Raw genomic sequence first — 20,294 nt, forward strand, 5'->3', positions numbered from 1 at the left:
AAAGTCATAATGGATTACTGGGAGCATGTACTCTGATATACGTTTTGCACATGATACCAATTGTCTGCAGTAAGTGCTCAATAAATGTTATCTATTAGTATGCATTACTATTTTGGAGTTAGCTCCTCTTTAGCTTATTTTAGTGAAAGGATTAGAAAAAGAGCTCTTCTTATATTTAAAATTTCAAAATAATGTTTGTAAGTGCCTGACTAGTCTCGAGAATTCTAAAGGAAGGAGGGGACCACATTTACCCAAAGATACCAAAGAACATTTGGAGTGGGGCAAATGAAGGCGCAACCCCGAGTTACAAAATGTCCCTCCACCTGAGAGGACACCTACCCGATTTCTGTCTTCGTTTGTCAACAGTTTCTCCTCCACACACTTATCCAAGACATCTTTAACCAGAATTCTGTCCACCAGGGAGGGCTGAAGGAGGTTCAGCAGCTGGAGACACTCATCATGAGCGTTCTCAGAGGATGGAGAGGGCAAGTCGGTGAGCTCTGGGTTCAGGTAGCGGGCGGCTAAAACGCTGCCTGCTCTCTGAAGGGCCACCACAAATTGTCTAGCCCAGCCTGGGGGCCAGACTCCCTTCTCCAAGGTGCTCAGAAGCAGTTCCGCTGCGTGTATGTTCCCAGCGGTGACGGCCGTCCTCTGAATCTGCTCCTTCAAGTCTGCAGGGAGAAAGGTCAGGTAGTCCAGTACGGGCTCCACCTGGATGTACGTTTTCACTCTGGTCCTGAAACACGAGAGGAGGTAGCAGAAACTCCTGTCTGCGCAATATCCATTCGACATCTTTCGTTCGTGCTCAGAAAAGGGAGGGGGTTCTCCCAAGTAGACCGACGGTTGCTGTTCTCTGCTCAACAGGTGAGAGGTGCGCGCCTTGGCAGCCACAGGGTTCACAGTCAGGTGCCTGACGGCCGGGGTGCGCGCAGGGCCCGCGGGCCGGGGCGCGAGGGCGCGGTTGGTCGCACCCGTGGAGGGGGCGGGTGGGCAGGTGGCCGGGCCTACGGGCCTAGGGACGCGGCGGCGAGACCCTGCGGACGGGCAGGCGCGCTACCTCCGACTCTCTGCAGTGCTCGCCGGAGACCCGCCAGAGACCCGCCGCTGCAAACTCGAGAGGGAGCTTTGAGCCCCGCTTTCCGCCGGGCAGTTCTTGTAGTTTTCCGAACTTCGGTTTCTGTTTCGATTCTCTTCCCCGCCCCCCCGCGTCAGGGCTTTCCCGACGTAATCCGCCAGGCGGGGAGTGTAGGTTTCCTTGGGGAGGAGACGCCCTTTGGTTGGTCCTGGCAAGGACCGTGTTTCGGTCGCAGGCACTGTGGGAAACGGAAAAAGAAAGCGAATTCGAATAAGACAGCCCCGGTGGAGTCATGCTTCTTATGCAGGTGTTTTCCCTTCTTTGCAGCGTTCTGCCTCAAAAATCAGATGTCTTTCACACCGCCGTCTAGCATACCCCTTGTCAGTTGAAACGTGCAGGGCTTGAAAGCGCGTTATGGGGGACTTCCCAGTGCAGAAGCGAAGAGAAGATGCCTGTAACACTGATGCCAACAGAAGGAGGCACCCTTGGTTGGTGCGTACAGGTAGGTTCTGCCCTGACCCGCTGCCCGGTGGTAAGTTGCTAAGACTGCAGGGTACAGGGTGAAGAGGTAAAGCTAAGAAAGCTAAGAAGACATCTTTCCAGAGATGTGTAGACCCAGAACGCCAGGATGAAGTGACCCCTGCACCCTTTCTAGAATAAACCTGACTTCCTGTGGGTCCCCCGAAACGACCTCTTTGCTTTTACAGTCTGTGGGGAAAGAGTGAATAATGATAAACACCTTATTTTCTTGCCTCGTGTAGTATTTATTTGGCTTTGACCAGGGCCCAGTGACAGACGAAGAGGGACTTTAACCACCAACTCAGCTTAGGAGGAAGCCAAGAAAGAAGGTTTTCTATCTCTCAGCCTGTAAGTTCCCCATATTCTTTAATATACAACTTTCCTTTAATAAAACAAAACAAAATCCCCAACAACTTATTTTTGATATAGCTGCCATTCTTTTCTTGGATTCAATACAGAAAGTTTTGGCTGAAGCAGCTAGGAACTTAATTAGCAACTAATGTACCAACTTGTAGTAAACATCAACATTTGTCTATGTCATGAGGGAAAAAAAGACACCCACACTGAAAAATGGCAGCTTCGGTTCAGTACAGAAGCCACATGAAAGTGAGTTCTTCAGGTTGCTACTCACATTCTGCCTCCCTGGGTGGCTGTGGGTAGTAGTGTATATGCTTCACGATGAGAACCTCATGGTCTAGAGTTATGTGGAGGAAGGAGGGAGTCACTTAAACCTTTAAAAAGATACGTTTAGGAAAAGTAATCTGTTAGCAAAGCACATTCAGTGAAGTTTGGATAGGACAGGGAGGCCTGGTGGTGCTTTGGACTAGGTAAGAGAAATACTTGTTTTCGTCAGAGGCATACAAAATATTCAATTGAGCTCTTCATTTTATTTTATCTTATTTTATGCTCTAATGATATTATGTAGCTAAGCTTTTTCTTCCTGTATGGATTGTAAGCTGCTTGAAGAGAGGACATATTTACACAGTAACCAGTATAATACAAGCAGTAGGTCCTACCAGTAGGTCCTTGCTGATTATCCCCAATGAGAATTTTATTTGCCTTGACCTTAGCAGCTGGTCCAATGTCAGACACATAGTGGAAGTTGTTGAAGCGAAATGCAACTTTGGCCTTGCAGATGAACCTGCTTTATATTATTCTTTAACGTTTCTTCATAAAACACTACTATGTATTTACTTATTTTGGGGAGTTGGCCCCTTAAATAAAAGATATCAAATTAGATGTCTCTACAAAAGTATTCAAATGATCAATTTTAGTTATTGGGTGTATGAAGATACCTTTTAGGACTATTCCAAGAAATTCCCTCCATGCCTGCTCTTCAGGTGCTGTCCGGTTTCACTCAGTATGTTAAGACAAAAACCAACCAACCAACCAAAAATCATTCTGTCCCCTAATACTCATCCCTCTGTCCTTGGGTTTCAAACACTGGAGGATACAAAGGTTTTGATGGTCAAATATGGGGAGATAATGTCATCTTCTTAACACCATGGAACTGCTGTTGGGGTGACAGAAGGTCAAAAGTAGAAGCTTTGATATTTAGTGTTCAGGTTACCTCATTTGTTCATACAATAATGTGAAAATATTTATTAAGTACCTGCAATATGAGCAGTGCTGCTCTTGTGTAGTTAATAAAACTGAACAAAGTTTCTTTTTTTGTGGAGCTCACGTTCTAATGTGAGTGGGAGGACAAATACCAAATAATAGAGAACAAATGCTATGAGGACTATGGTAAGATCCATTCCTGTTTCTGATACTACAGTAAATGAGATCATTTTATGTCTCTTTCAGATAATTCATTTTTAGTGTACACAGATGCTACTGATTTTTGTATATTGATTTCATATCCTACAACTTTGCTGAATGAATTAGTTGATGAGATCTAATTAGGTTTTTGGTGGAGTCTTTAAATTTTTCTCTGTATAGAATCATGTCGCCTGCAAATAGAGACAACTTTACTTCTTTTTGTCCAATTCAGATGCCTTTCCTTTCTTTTTTCTTGCCTGATTGCTCTGTTCAGGACTTCTAGTACTATGTTGAATATGAGTGGGGACAGTGGGCACCCTTGTCTTGTTCCTGATCTTGGTAAGACCTAGATAATAATGCACATTATAGTTTCACCGGTTGATTTTCCATATAGACAGCCTCCTCTAAATCACACCATTACCATTCCATAATATCCATCAACAACAATTGATATTTATTCTCAAGTAAGAGTCACTTTGCTGGATGAGGATTGAATGATGAGGACTGAGAATGGGTGGAGAAGCCTGAAGGAAAATAGAAAGGAACATCTTTTTTAGGAATCTTCCATCATCTTGATAGGACCCCTTCTGGAAGAAGGAGATTGGGGGGGGGGGGGAAGCCGAGCCAGTCTCTCAAAACATGTCTTTTTTCTTTATCCACAAGTGTGCAGCATGATTTAGTTTATTTTCTGCTTTTTGTTTGGGCGTTTTCCTCTGTCAATTTTCCTGATAAGTTTCATTTTCATTCTCCTCCTTGTTGTCTAAATATCAGTTTCTGTTTCCTCTTTCCTTTGGGATAGAAAATTTGTTGAATTTTATCTGTTTCCTTTTTTCTAGACCTGCCTTTTCTTTTTAAACCCAAAAGAAACATTTTAGGCCCCATCACCTCATCAATTTTAAAAGTCACTTGTTAGCATTTTATTCTCAGAAACAGTAATTCAGAAAGATACAAGATAACTGACTCCTGCCATTATCCAACTTTTCATCTGAGTTTGTACAATTGAGAAGTAATTTTACTTTTTTTTTTTTTTTGGCAAACTGGAAGTATAATTTCACAGCTGAATGTGGCTTTAAACTTAATCTAGCAGTATACTGTTCTGATTAAGCATCATGACCCTGAGCCAGGACATCAGAACTCACATCTCAGCCCTGCCTCTATTTTTTTTTTTAAGTTCAGGTATTTATTTTGAGAGAGACAGAGACAGCACAAGCAGGGGAGGGGCAGAGGGAAGAAGAGAGAGAGAGAGAGAGAGAGAGAGAGAGAGAGAGAGAGAGAGAGAGAGAATCCCAAGCAGGCTCCACACTGTCAGCACAGAGCCCGATGTGAGGCTCAAACTCCTGAACCGTTAGATCATGACCTGAGCAGAAACCAAGAGTCAATGCTTAACCAACTGAGCCACCCAGGTGACCCTCAGCACTGCCTCTGAATTGCTGTGTGTTCTTAGGAAAAATCACCTAAAATTTTGCGCTTGTGAAACAAGAACACCAGTACCATGCTATAAGGTTGTTCAAAGGTTAGACCGTAAAGCACTTAGCACCAGTCCAAGAAGCGACTGCCAGCATTCTTATATAAGCAATGAGTAAGAGATGTTGCTACCTCTCAGAGAATGCACAATTTATAGTGGAAATAAATTGGTGACATATATATGTAAACCTATACAGTAACTAGCCATGTAATTGAGTTTTTAGACAGTATCACTTTTTTCAAGAAACAGAAGCTGATAGACTGATTTAGCAGAGAAGGTTATTGAAAGTGTACTGTCACAGCTTTATATTTCAAAACAGGAGTTCCAAAACAGAAAGCTAAAACTTTTAGCTAGGTTTATCAGATCCTGATACTCAGTTCTTAATTATTTTTACCAATTCAGTTATAAAGGTCTGGTTGTAAGCATGCACATGTAAACGTCTTTTTACATAACAAACACTGTTAGAAAAAAAAATCAGGTATCAGTGAACATTTTTCCAAACATCTGTTTTTCCAAATGTTTCCTCCATAGCTTAAGTCTTTTCAAAAACAGTCACTTGGACATGTTTTTGTTAAAACAACACCTTTACCTCAAAGGCAGAAATTGGCCATGCTTCTTTTACTTGATTTTAAAACCAATGGTTGAGAGCAAGCTTCAATCAGAGGGATTAGAGCGTCATTGTGTTTTTCCTTGAAATGACGGTTGACATTTAGCTGGTAAACACTTGGGGTTAGAGGTCTCATCCTGTGTTCATTTTGATTAAAGGGTTGCTGCTCTAATTACTTAATATCCACCCCCATACAATTAGTTAAATATTTTTATTTCACCTGTTCATATTATAACTGACAAAGTTTTGAAGTAGGTGTGCTATAGAACGAGTTATTGAAATCAAATATCAACATAAATTGAATCAATCTATTTGAATTGCTAAATCACAAAGGGTTAAACTAAGATTTGTTTTAAGTAAAAAAGCATTGTCAATTACAAAATACCTTTTATTGTTAACCCACTGGATTATATCAATGACATTCAACAATGTCATTTTATCTTCATCTGATGCCTTACTATTTAATTTGTTTGTATTTTATGATAAATTGTTATAGTTGTATACATAAAGATTTTTCTAAGTGAGTACATACAAAAGTTTATTATGGTCCATGGTCAACTACTTTTAGTAATAAGGAATCAAAAACAAACTCCTTGGAGACCTCAGCTCTAGAGAGCCCAAGCACTAGAGGCTGTGATGAATTTGAAGAGCAGAATTAATATGAGTAGAAGAGGAAGATGTGTAGGTGAAAGGAGAGTGAACGTCGGAAAAAGAAGGGCAATTCAGCGTTTAGATCTTGGAAGAACATTTCCAATTTCTAGTATTGCTTTGTGACAAATGTCAGTATACTAAGTTAACACATGCAAACTGAATATATTTCATATCATTGCCAGGCATGCAATAGGATATGAAATGTATTCGGGAATTGAATATTTTAATAAAATTAATGTTTCACTTAAGAAACAGTTTATGTTCACTGTAGAAATTTTGGAAGGAAATAACACAATACTGAAGATGATTATATTAATTACTTGTCCTCCCATCACCCAGAGATAAGCATTATTAATATTTTAAGTGTATTTCCTACCAATATCTTATTATGTAAATATAGGTGTATATGCCTGTGTGCATATACACATCTCTTCAACAGGGAGTGATCTGAGATGAGGAAGAGGTCTCCAAGGAAGAGATCTTCATAGGGAGACCATGTTGACATGCCAAGGGGAGAAAGAGTCTGTAGGAGATTCCCAGTAGCAGGGATGACCGGGATATTTGGGCAGCAATGCCTATTATTGAATAACAAGCACATTCTTATGTTGCACTTGCTGTACTGACCCTTCTTGGTCCCAGATCTTGCATAAAAGTCTGCCACAAAGAACAGCTTTGTGTTGTGGTGCTTTGGTAAATAAAGAGAGCTGGTGACCCCATGTGGTACAGCAGAGCTGCATAGGAAGAAAGTGTATCTGCTGAAATTGTGACAGGGAACATGGATTGAGAATTCCATCCAAGGGTGACAATGAGAGCATAAGCCCCCGAGGAATCCTCAGACATCTTAGGGATAGTGCCAGACTTACAATGCTCTGCAGAATGGAAAGGGCCATCTCTGTAGGCATGCTTTCAGCTACAAGATGAAGAATGCTAAGTAAATGTGGTGCAGCCAGAAGGATTGATTTTTCTCACATAACAAGAGGAGTCAGTGCATTCATTGATGTCAGAACCCTAGGATGCGTCTCATGGTTGCAAAATGGCTACAGTAGCTACAAACATTATTTCTTCTCACAGCTTCAGTTAAAAGCTTGTTGTAGAGGGTTGGAGCATCGAGTTTCTCCCATTTGCTTCCTCCCAACAGTGAAGGGAAAAAAATGTCCTAGGAGCTCCCCCCCCCCCCAGTCCCAGCAGCAGAATTTCTTGCATATTTCATTGGCTTGAACTGGGTTGTATCCTTCCCTAACATAAAGTGGTATCTGCTTATAAATTAAACAATCCTGATGTTTAATAGTAAGGCACTGTTTATCCTAGGCGCTCAAACCATTTTATTTAAATTATAAGGGGCGCCTGGGTGGCGCAGTCGGTTAAGCGTCCGACTTCAGCCAGGTCACGATCTCGCGGTGCGTGAGTTCGAGCCCCGCGTCAGGCTCTGGGCTGATGGCTCAGAGCCTGGAGCCTGTTTCCGATTCTGTGTCTCCCTCTCTCTCTGCCCCTCCCCCGTTCATGCTCTGTCTCTCTCTGTCCCAAAAATAAATAAACGTTGAAAAAAAATAAATAAATAAATTTTAAAATATACAGATTTAAAATATACAAGGAAAGCTAGAAAATTTTGTTTTCCAGCTGATTTCCCTACTGGAGCACACGTATTGCCCTTGGAGAGCACCCCCGGTGGGAAGTAATGCCAAAGCAGCCGTTCAATTCTTGTTGTGGCCACAGAGTGAGTTAGGAAGTTGTTCTCAAGCCCGGTGAGCTGCATATTAGACTCACATGGAAAGATGTACACAATTATCCACTGCATCCAAATCTCCACTGTTGGAACTTTAGTGTCAGTTATTTTCCCTTTCAATTCCACTTGTGATTCTGCTCTCCAGCCAGAGGTGAGGACGAGGTGTTAGGGCCTCTGCTAGCCTAGTGCTGGCTGAGTCCAGCAGTCTCATTATTCATGATAGTTTTGTACTATAAAGTTGTACTGAATCACTGAATACAGAACCACTGCTCTTGGGGATATACAGAATGAGGTCACACTCTGCTCACAACATTTTAAAAACGAATCAATATATAACCTTGATTTGTGCGTGTTTCTGTTTAAAGACAGCTTATGTAATATGTACTGTTGATTTGTTAACATTGAACTCACGCTGAACAGCACTATAACTCATACCTGAGGGAAGCTTATCCAATGCACATTTTCTCTGTGAGATGCATCACAGTTTTCCTGTGCTTGGAAACACCAGATAACACTTCAGGACTCTGCTTGGAGTCATTTTAAACAGTGAAATCACCAACAAAAAGCACAAAAATGCAAAAAATCGGCACTAAATATACCATGAAAAGGACACTTGTTCATAGTATGAGAGCTGAAACAAGAAGGGAAAACTTCACCTTGTTCAGCCTCGGCTGGGAACATCCGCATTAGGTGATTCGAATTTTTCGCCACTCTGCACAGATCCACCAATGATTCCTCAAAAGTAATGATTTGGGGGTTACAGATAAATTTTAGTGAGCAGGTAAGTAGTTTCCTAGGCTACCCAGGTGAATATGAAAAACTCAGCTGTGCTTTGTGTACTTCCTGGGTCATTCCCATTCAGTTTAGCTAAAGCCAAGATATAAATGAACATACATTTTCAGCACTTTGTTCTGAGAAATGTAGTTTGCAACATTTGTCTACCAAATCCATTGACCTGGACATTGTCAGATATTTTCCTAGAACAAATGAAATGTATTCTACATCACAGAAAATACATACCTTCATGGCAGTAGCCCTGTGAACACTTCAGAATGTAAATCTCCAGAAGATATTTGAAAAAAATGGATCATATATAAATTCAACTAAAAAGGTCATCTAATGTGTGTGAACTGGAAAGTAACAAACAAGGGCAGAAAATCTGAACCTGAGTGACGTTAGAGGAATTTTAGCTTATCTTACACCTAACTGTTACCTAGGCTCTGGGTAGTCCCCAACTCATTGGTTCAGCAAAGAGAATCAGCGACCCCTCTGGTTCAAAACAACTGTCTTCCTTATGTTAAGCAACTGGAATTTCTTATACTTCTTCTACCATTAAGAGGGAAATTAGGAAGACTATCAGGAAATCCAAGTTTCACACCCAATAAAGCTCCATTGTGTAGCCACTGTTATTCCAAGTCTGTCATACCCTTGGTGACTAATATTCAAACCGTACTTTGAGGAAACTTAATATGACATAGTGATACCTTAGAGGGGTATGGAGAGAGGCTCAGTGGGCAAGGCTCTGGGCCCCACTCCTACTCCAAAGACAGCAGATCATCTTTTATACACTTTATACTTTGGGACTGAGACTAGAGGTACATTTGGAGGAGAAAAGCACACTGGTGGTGTCAGAGAATCTGGTGGTCATGCTAAACAGTCCACAAATATCTACTTGTACAATCGACCACAGTAAGGACTTTCCTCTGGTCCGAGGAATCAAGTTTTAAATAGGCCTCACCTCAAGTCTCTCTGGCATCCCTGACACAATTTCTTCTGAGGAAGACAAGGGACATTAACTTTTGCCTGATAAAAGGCATGATTTTGAATATGACAATGGCTGATCCCTGATGACCTCAAGGCCATGACTAGGTCAAGAGACTCATTTAAAAAAAAAATTGTTGTGAGAAAAAAATTCCACATTTTTCCATATATTTGGACAAGCATTTGAAAATTTCTGTGCTGAAAGACCAGAACATGATGTATAAAGAATTCTTTAAAGAAATAGAAATATTGTACCAGAGACTTCTTTTTTTCATTTTATAGAGAGAAGAAGAGAGAGCTCAAGAGGGGAGGGGACAGAGAGAGAGGGAGAGAATCCCAAGCAGCCTTCATGACCAGTGTGGAGCTCTACACAGGGGTCAATCCCACAACCTGAGCCAAAATCAAGAGTCCAGTGTTCAACCGACTGAGCCACTCAGGTGCCCCAAGTTGTACAGCCTTCTTGAACTGTCTCCCAACAAGTCAAAACTCTGAGTTTAGGCTGGGCAGCTGCCTTTGCCCCAGGCATTTTTGCACAGAACCACATATGAAAAAATTTGGGCAAGTTCTGAAAACAGTATACCATATTGTTGAGGGAGGGAAAGGGACTTTGTTGAGGGAGGGAAAGGGACTTCTACGCTTGTTATAAGTGAAAGAAGGCATGAGTAGAATCAGTCAGTGACTCAAAGAATGACACACCAATTCACTCAGGCTGCAAATGATACCACATTTTATAAAGCAAATGATCCTAAAATGTGTAATGATTTCATATTTGTACAACTTACGATTTACTTTTTTAAATATTTTAAAATATCTTAAAAATACTTTTGTAAAATATTTCCTGATGCCTGCTAAAATGATTTAATCTTTCTCCTTTAAATTCCTAATTAGGACGTGTGTTTGTGCATTGCATTTGCTTGTCTATAATGCATATTTGTGTTGAAGGTGTATAGACTTAGGGGAGTTTGCATAGTCCTTCCCAACCTTTAGAACTGGTGCAAAAATTTTGGAACTTAGTTAGCACAGATGGTGTTAATTCATTGATTCTTTCTCCTCCAATGCAGTAAAAGATTCAAGAGAGACATATTGTGCTATGTGGGAATTTGTTTTTAGTTACAGAGCGGTCCAAATTATTTTATTACTACAAGTGATGCACTTAAAAATATTTCAAGATGAAGGATTTATGATTTTAATAGATGGATAAATGTAAATAAGGCTGCAAGCATCGATTGCGAGTGGTGTTTGATTTAATACATTTTATAAATATTTTCTTTCAGGAACAGACTAGTTATGTGCACATAAATGTGCTGTATGTCATTGATTAGGAATTAAGAATAATATTTGGGGCGCCTCGGTGGCTCAGTTGGTTAAGCGGCCAACTCTTGGTTTTGGCTTAGGTCATGATCCCATTCGTGAGTTCGAACCCCACATCAGGCTCTGTGCTGACAGTATGGAGCCTGCTTGGGACTCTGTCTCTCTCTCCTCTCTCTCTGCCCCTCCTGCACTCTCTCTCAAAATAAATACATAAACTTTAAAAAAAGGAATTAAGAATAATATTAACATTTAATGTTTGTGGAATGCCACAATGAATTGTAGAGAAAACTTGAGCTTCTTCACAAAATGAATTCCAAAAGCTGACCCAGGTTCTCAGGTGGGCCCAAGAACTGTCTGTGGCTCATTAAGTACCTGGAACTTTGATGACAAGTGACTCTCTGAGGAGGTGGCGGACTCAAAGCAGCCCAGGCCAAGGTTGACATTCGGCTGTATCTCCCCATTCTCAGAAAGGTATTCGGAAAGGGGAAGCCAGACCTTGCTTCCTTCCTCAGGCTCTTGTATACAACCTGCTTATAATTGTGTTTCCTCTGCCGCCACCTTGTGGGGTTTTTACTGTCAATATTAACTGTGTCAGAACCGATTTGGCTGGTATCAATTAAGTAAAATCGCAACTATGAACGATATAGAATTTTTAACACATAAAAGAAAAGGTAGGTAATCTATATTTCCCAATGGGAAGATAAAGATAAAGATGATAAAGATAATTTGGTATAGACTTATTTTATAAAAGCAGAGAACAACATAAAGGGGACTAATGGATCTTCTAGAAGGGAATATCCCCATTTTCCAGAGGAGGAACCAAGATTCATAAAAGTTTTATTACATTGCCCAATGTCACAGAACCAGAAGATGAACTTGGAGTCAATTATAAAGCTCTAAACTATTTATTGCTCAGTTCTTTTAGGCGTTAGCATAAACAATAATGACTAGTACCAACTGTTTTAACATGTAAATTTTCTTATTTTTCCAGTATGGTAAGGCCAGCAGATCAGAGGTGACTGCCATTGGAAAAACAGTTTGTTACAATTTCCAATAAGAGGGGCACATCACCCATGGAGGACCACATAGAGAAATGCCGGGGTCAGTCAAGAGGCAGAAGGAACAAGGGAAGCATGGGCAGAAGCCTTTATTGTGGTTTCTATGGAAAAGGCAATGCGAGGTAAGGTAGGTAGGGTTAGAATTGACGAGTTTGAATAATTTTAGAGGGCTCTGGGCAGGGAGGTTATCTCTAGCTGCCTGTTGTCCAGCCCCGGGGAGATTAATGCAGAGAAGTACTGTCCTTTGGGGTGAAAGAGCCCAGAAAGGAGGTAGTTTAGGGCAGGGACTGTGGATTGCCTAGTTTACGTATGACAGTTGAGTCATTTGCTATCTCTAAGAATTGGCTGTCTCTAAGAGGGCCAGTCTCTCTCAAGGTGGAGAGGCCCCAGATGCCTGAGAGTCAGGAATACAGAAAATAAGAAAATATAGTACATACACCAATTAACATATTCCCTTGAACTCATAATATGTGTGTAAATAAATGAAATCAGTAGTGATAAAGAGAAATTATCCTAACTCTGACATTGGTATTAATTTATGACATTGGTAATTAATTTATTGGTATTAACCACATGATGTGGTTAGCTGATAGTTTTATACATAAATATTACCAAATATCAATCAGGAGGAAATACCAAAATTGATCTAAGTATCGGCTGTTTTTCATTATTGAAAAACTATGATAGGGTCACAAACTTAAAGATAAATGTTTTCCTGCAAGGTTGAGATTATACTTACTTTTTTTCAAATTTAGACTGAAAAGGATCTATTTTAGGCACATGCTTTTCCAGCAAAAATTAGTTTTGTTTCCTTCTAAACAGTTTTCACTTTATGTGAATACTTATTTAAAATAATGTGTAAAAAGGTTTGACATCAGAATTTGAATATTAAGAGCCACGTGATCTTTCTTTCAATTTTTTTTAATGTTTATTTATGAGACAGAGAGAGACAGAGCATGAGTGGGGGAGGGGCAGAGAGAGAGGGAGACACAGAATCCAAAGCAGGCTCCAGGCTCTGGGCTGTCAGCACAGAGCCCGACACAGGGCTCAAACTCACAAACCATGAAATCACGACCTGAGCCAAAGTCGGTCGCTCAACCGACTGAGCCACCCAGGCACCCCACAAACCACTTGATCTTTCTTACCCATCTACTTAGATATTAGTTCTCTCTGTCCCCAGTCAGCGCTTTGGTAACTTCTCTTTATTTAATTATGCATTCTGATATCACTACCATTTTCAACAATTTATGAGCAAACCGTTTTGTAAAGCTTCTGTTGCTAGGTTACATTCTCCTTTACTAGAATCATGGTGGCTGAATAAAAACTTACGTTCATGTTTGCTGTCTCTCTTTCTGTCTTTTCTATCTCTGTCTATTCCTCTCTCTCCCTCCTTCCCCCCACTTTGTATATAGCCTATTTGTTTAATCATCCCTTTGGATTTAATTCACCATTCAATATAATTATTCTATAAATATTTATTGTATGCAATTTGCCTGGATTTTTGCCTTACCTGACAGAAAAATTAAATGGGTTGAGTTTCTCATTGAAAAGTTGTCAAATTCTGGCAGGATTGTAAGCGTAAGTTGTGGAATTTCTTTTTCTTCAACGTGCATGATATTTTCCACTTGTTCCTGAAGACCCATGCTCTACCCTCTATTTTGCACTGTGCCCCGGGATGCTGACCTTTATGGACTGCATCCATGAACTCTCTTTCCCGCTGGCTTCTGATTGAGATCAGCCAATGGAAGCACTGACAGGTGATCAGAGGCAGGGAAAAGAGTGAGGTTGTAGTATTTGTTCCCTCAGCTCCTTTCTGTGTAGTTCATCATGTATCCTTCTACTAAAGGTCATGTGTCAGATGGCTGTCTCTGTATAGCTACTCTCTTTAGGTTTCAACACTGCTTCTTTACCTTGCCCTCTCATCCTAAGGGCAGTAATGGATTCTCATCGTAGCTTGCTCTGAGATGCCCCATCATCCCTTTTTGGTGACTCTTAACTGTATTAACACCTTTGTAAATGGTGACTTTATTGCAGTTTCTCAATTACTATGCTTGAGTGTGCCATCTGCTGTTTTCTGATGGATATGGCAGCAACTGAGTTTTTTGGCTACAGGCAGGAGAGCAAAACAAATGTCCGAGGTAGGTGAAATGAAGCAAATCTTGGATGGGGCATTAGCTGGGCTTGTTACACCTACCCAGGTTGCTCCTGACACCATTTCTGATCATGAGTCCTCATCAATGTTAGTATATATCATAATCCCAACCTCAGGGACTATATACACAGAGAGCACCAGTTTTTTTTCTTTTCATTTAGTTCAGTTTTTAATTTAGGATAACTCAAGCAGTAAAGTTCTACCCAGTTTAATTCTTTTTTTTAATTGTTTTTTAACATTTTTATTTATTTTTGGGACAGAGAGAGACAGAGCATGAACGGGGGCGGGGCAGAGAGAGAGGGAAACACAGAATTGGAAGCAGGCTCCAGGCTCTGAGCCATCAGCCCAGAGCCTGATGCGGGGCTCGAACTCACGGACCGCGAGATTGTGACCTGAGCTGAAGTCAGACGCTTAATCGACTGAGCCACCCAGGCGCCCCTACCCAGTTTAATTCTTAGTTTAAGCAACTTAAAAAGCTCTAAGCATGGGACTTCATTCATACATTCATTCATTCATTCATTCATTCAAAAGTATAGGAGCACTGTAGGTTGTCATTTTCCAAACATGAATGAATCAGGTCATGTTTTGTTTTAAAAATATTTTGTAACTCTTTCGATCTGTGTCTCCCTCCATAATTCAACTTATTACTATCTTAGTTTCCTCTTAAAATATAATTGGTGCTACTAATTTCACAAGATTTGGAGGAAACTCAAATATGATAATGTCCAAAATAGCTATGAAAAGCATCGTGTGCTATATAAATAAATAGGTTGTAGTTGTTAAAATTTCTATTACTGCGTCTTATTCCTACCAATAGTTTCACATTGATGAGAGAGAGGGGCAATCTTATCTTCACACATATGCAAAACAACTAAGCATTAGTGTAGAAATGGAATGATCTCAGCTTTTAGTCTGTAATGTGTTTAAGCACTTTTATGTTTTTGATCAAAATATTTTTGTTTTTTTGTAACAGGACTACTCTAACTTAATTCCCATTGTATGTGAGCAAGTTACTAACCAAGGATAAGCACCAGCTAAAATAAGTATTCAGTCAACATTAGTTTTTTCTATATTTCTATAATTTTGAAAGTATATGATCCCATGTTATTGATATGGAGTCTAATTGATATTCACAAGCATGAAACCTGGATTTAACATGTAAGATGGGTATTTTTCCAACATTTCCTGAGTAACAGATTATTTTATCAAGGTTATTAATCAGTATTGCAGCTTGTTCTTTTACTTTCTTTCTTTTTTAAGTAGGCTCCACGCCAAGTGTGGAGTCCAATGTGGGGCTTGAACTCACGACCCTGAGATCAAGACCTGAGCTGAGATCAAGAGTTGGATGTTCAGTTGACTGAGCCACCTAGGCGGGTAAGTATTGCAGCTGTTTTTGAGGATTTTTTTGTGGACACATTTTGTGGTCAGCATTTTAGATACAGTTTTAGAATTTCTAAAGAAGTTTGCACTGAATCTAGATTGCTTAATAGTGCCTGATGATCCAAGTGAGGAAGTATGTATTACAAAACTACCATTCTTCACCTCTCTGAAGAGCCCTGTTGACACTTTTCATATATGCATTACTCTTTTTTTAAATTGCTTTTGAGTTTGTGCTTCTGCCAAAAGAGTACTTAATATTACGGAAATTAGAAACAGAAAAACTGTTGTTGAAAGCTTAGCTGAATAAGGGCAGTTTGTCAAGTGGCTGGTCTCAGTAATAAAAGACAAATAATATTTACTTCTGTCTTATTTGTGAAGCTTATTTTTCTCTGTCCTCACTAGTGGGCATTAACCCTTAGGCACTTGCAATAGTTTGATAATAAAATTATTACTGGATAGTTTCATTTTATACTGTCACATTTTTATGCCTTGTACAAATAATACATACAGAGCCTTCATTATTCCATACAATATGTTATTCCATAAAAACAATAAATAATTTCCTCAAAAAGTATGACAATTATTGCATGTATATCAATTAAAACCATGGCATGAAATCCGTATGAATACATTTTAGCATAAAATAGATAAACAAATACTAGGGCAGATCTAAGGTGATGACACAACAGTGGACGTTATGACTAACGTATGGACATATTTCCTCTTCCTCACCTTCCAGATTTAGTGTGCTATATAGATGGAACTGTGCCCCCCTAAAATTTATTTGTTGAAGCCCTAAGCCCCAGTGTAATGATATTGGGAATCATTGGATGGTAATTAGGTTTAGATGAGATGAGGAAGGTGTAACTCTCACGATGGGAGTAATGCCCTTATAAGAAGAGACAACAGAGAACTTACTTCCTCTGTCTTTCTCCACCCACATAGTCAGAGGACAGAGCAAGAATGAGGAAGAACCATGTGTGGATACAGCAAGAAGGCGGCCATCTGCAACCCAAGGAGAGAGTTCTGACCAGACACTGCCCCTGCCGGCACCTTGATCTTGGACCTTCAGTTTCCAGAATTGTGAGAAATAAACTCCTCCCGTTCTTTAGGCCAGCCAGTCTATGGTGTTTTGTTATGGCAGCATGAGCTGAGACACTGTGTGTGTGTGTAGTTTCTCAAACTACATGGACTTAAAATTTGCCAGAATCATTTTGCATATGTGATAAGCTATACCTTTTATCTACTAGGTCATAAATCTATTTCTGTTATTAATTTCTAGGAAAATGATGTAAGGGGTATTCATTTCTTGGGCCCCTCTTATTTCATTACCAGCATTAGCAATTAATTTTCACTTTAAGACCACTTTGGAGGAATACCTTCCACGTCCCACCAAGTTCTTCCCTACCTCCCAACAGTTGCTGCATATGTAACAAGTGGAGAATAGCAAGGTTCATTAAGATACAGATGCTGGGTGGTTGGTACGAACCATCACTAGCTAAGCTGTTCACTCCATCCAGCCTCTTAGATCAACAACCTACCTCACACTATCACCTAGTTTCACAGACATCCCAAGTCTCATATGTACCACATTGAGTTTTGATTTGGCCACCCCAAACAACTCTTCCTTGGTCTTTACCATTGGCAAAGATAAACAAAGCAGGACTAAAGTGGTAAGGATGATTTTAATCCATAATATACTATTTATACTAAATAATAGGGAAATATTTACAATAACAGTAATGGGGAAAAATGTCCAGAGTGGATGGAATTCAACTTTGATTTGTACAGAAGTGACAGGGTATTTAAAAGGGAGAGTGAGAGGGGCGCCTGGGTGGCTCAGTCGGTTAAGTGGCCGACTTCGGCTCAGGTCATGATCTCGCGGTCCGTGAGTTCCAGCCCCGCGTCAGGCTCTGTGCTGACAGCTCAGAGCCTGGAGCGTGTTTCAGATTCTGTGTCTCCCTCTCTCTGACCCTCCTCCATTCATGCTCTGTCTCTCTCTGTCTCAAAAATAAATAAACGTTAAAAAAAAATTTTTTTTAATAAATTAAAAAAAAAATAAAAGGGAGAGTGAGAGAATAGGAAAGGAGTGAGTGGGGGCTTTATAGTGTCAGGAAAAAGAAAAATTACAAAAAGCAGTAAGAGGGGTTTAGTCGATGTGAAACACATCTGGGTTTGTCTGCTGGCGTTTCTCCAAGTTAGGCTCCTACCCTCTCACAGAGACTAGGAGAGTAGGCCCGATCTTCAGATGTTGGCTGGAACAAACAGTAAATTCTTTTGGCAGGCTTGAGTTCTCTCAGATAAGTATTTTAAAGGGAGCTACAGTCATCCTAGGGATGCAGCCTGGAGCTGTCAAACTATGTTAGTGTTTGTTCAATTCTTTATAGGCCAGGATTAAGGCTTAGTCAAGAAGAGAGCTCAGAAGAACCCGGCTAGAGTTTGGTCAAGGAGAGAGTTATTTATCACCATGTCATTAAAGGGCAAATCTAGGGGCACCTGGGTGCCTCAGTCGGTTAAGCGTCTGATTTCAGTACAGGTCACGATCTCACTGTGGGTTCGAGCCCCGCGTCGGGCTCTGTGCTGACAGCTCAGAGCCTGGAGCCTGCTTCAGATTCTGTGTCTCCCTCTCTCTCTGCCCCTCCCCAGCTTGCACTCTGTCTGTCTGTCTCACTCTCAAAAATAAATAAACATTAACAAAAAAAATAAAGGGCAAATCGAAAACATCAGTACCTTACCTTAAAAATAAAAAATAATTTCACCACATCTCCCATCTCAGCTGCTAACCCTGGCAAACATCTCTAAATTACCACCATCTCTAAATTACCAACAGATTGCTATCAGATCTCTTTGTTTTTTTTTTAATTTTTTTAATGTTTATCCATTTTGACAGAGAGAGAGACAGAGCATGAGCAGGGGAGGGGCAGAGAGAGAGGGAGACAGAATCTGAAGCAGGCTCCAGGCTCCAAGTTGTCAGCACAGAGCCTGACAAAGGGCTCAAACCCACAAACCTCGAGATCATGACCTGAGCTGAAGTTGGACGCTCAACTGACTGAGCCACCCAGGCACCCCTGGATCTCCTTGCTTCTATGCTAACCCCCTTCAGTCTATTGTCAACACAGCTGGAAGAGTGATCTTTTACAAATTAAATCATATTATGTTCTGCTAAGGCCCCAAACCCTCAGTGGGTTCTTAATCTCACCCAGAGTATAAAGTCTTTACAATGCCTAATAAAGGCCCAGGGTGACCTGCCCCATTCCCCTTCCTCTGTAACCATTATTAGACTTTCCCTCTGGCTCCATCCACACCAGACTCACTGGCCTCCTTGCTGTTCTCTGACAGGTCAGAAGGCTTTTGCCTTAGAACTGTAGCTCTAGTTCTGCTGGAACATTCTTCCTGCAGGTTACTACATGTCTAACTTACTCAGGTCAAGTCTTTGCTCAAACTTCACCTTCTCAATGAGGTTACCTTGAGCAACCTGCTCTGTCACCTTACTCCCCCACCCAGATTTTGTTTTCCTTTTGTTCCAGGCACTTATCCTCTCCTAACATACCACAACCTAGTGTCTTCACTTTTTGTTTGTTCTCTCTGCCAGAATGTAACGTCCAGAAGCACAAAACTTCCTCCAACCCTGGTGTATTTTTCTTTCTTATTTAAACCATTGCCACATTATAGATGTTCAGTAATTTTTTGAATAAATGAATCAGTCTAAGTGAAATTTCTTAATGATATAAAATGAGCTCCTGTAATGTTGTTTTTCATTAGTCGGTATGTCTTGTTATAGTATTTAGCATATATAAATAAATTCTGTGAGAGAGGTAGCCTCTGGCTCTGCAACTGAAGTTTGCTGAGGAGCATTAAAATTTTACGCTTGGCGCTTATGTCCCTGTCTCTCCTATCCCTACTCCCTACTCCCCCACCCCCCTGTATAGAGGGAAAGAAAAATGAGGTAGCAACAGATAGGGAAAGGAAAACATTATTAATTCAGTGTTTGTATTTTACTGGTTAGCTTAATATCTAAATTTATGGTAAGACCAAAGTTCAAGAAGATTAGGAAGAAATACCATAAGTAGACATAATCATGAAAGCTTAATGCTCACCAGAAAACTTGTATCTTGTGTAAGAGAAGTAATTTCATTGGCTCATCTTAGTCAAAACAATGAATTTTCTTATCTACCTGTCTAGTTATTGGTGTGCTGTTTTTCTACTCCTTAAACCATTTTCTCCTATAGTGTAAATCATTTTTACTGTATTTTAAGATGATACGGTGGGGAGTGGGCAGGGAAGGGAAAATGCATTGTTAGAGATTACATTCTGCAGCCAAGGTGGCCTGAGTTCTAATCTCAGCTTTGCTACCAACTATGCAACTCTGGGCAAGTGATATACAGTTTTCCACCATACTTTTCACATTTGTGAAATGGAGATAATAATAGTATATACCTGATGGCGCTGTTTTGAGCAACAGCTCATCACAGCACACAGTGCCTGTTACACAGTATTCACTCTGTAAGCAGCTATTTTTATAGAATAATGGAGTGTTTTCAGAAAAGAAAATGTATAATTTAAAATTGGATGTTTTTTTTTTTACATTTTAGAAATGTAATGTTCTACATTTTTTTTTTTTTTACAAAACATTGTGTTTTTACATTTTCATAAAACGACATTGGTCATACAATATTAACTGAATCATGGAGGTAAATTTTCATTACTATATACTTAAAAAAAAACCTCTTTATGGGCTCATTTGAAATTTAAAATTCCTATACTAGAAAATTTATAATCTGAAATACTAGGTTTAGAGAGATGCTGCAGACAGTGGTGTTCTGTACAAGAG

The 20,294-nt window shown here is 40.2% G+C and overlaps 2 protein-coding genes and 1 long non-coding RNA gene across 3 annotated transcripts in view; 2 read left to right on the forward strand and 1 right to left on the reverse strand.

Annotated features, from left to right (window-relative positions):
- IFIH1 (interferon induced with helicase C domain 1) overlaps positions 1-792 on the reverse strand; it is a 56,661-nt gene extending 55,869 nt beyond the window's left edge. The window contains exon 1 of the mRNA XM_043576905.1: positions 340-792. Coding sequence (XP_043432840.1) covers positions 340-792 — 453 coding nt within the window. The remainder of the gene's footprint in view (positions 1-339) is intronic.
- Positions 759-14,090, forward strand: LOC122481389. The gene is made up of 5 exons (XR_006296842.1): positions 759-864; positions 1,403-1,577; positions 1,858-1,942; positions 11,865-12,053; positions 13,966-14,090. It is a non-coding gene; the product is annotated as an uncharacterized LOC122481389 (long non-coding RNA).
- A 1,317-nt stretch (positions 14,091-15,407) lies between these two features.
- Positions 15,408-20,294, forward strand: part of GCA (grancalcin) — a 34,520-nt gene continuing 29,633 nt past the window's right edge. Inside the window, exons 1-2 of the mRNA XM_043576910.1 lie at positions 15,408-15,457; positions 16,409-16,546. Of these exons, the coding sequence (XP_043432845.1) occupies positions 16,427-16,546 (120 nt within the window). The 5' untranslated portion in view covers positions 15,408-15,457; positions 16,409-16,426. The remainder of the gene's footprint in view (positions 15,458-16,408; positions 16,547-20,294) is intronic.

This window comes from Prionailurus bengalensis, chromosome C1 (assembly GCF_016509475.1).
Source record: "Prionailurus bengalensis isolate Pbe53 chromosome C1, Fcat_Pben_1.1_paternal_pri, whole genome shotgun sequence".
Classification (NCBI taxonomy): Eukaryota; Metazoa; Chordata; class Mammalia; order Carnivora; family Felidae; genus Prionailurus; species Prionailurus bengalensis.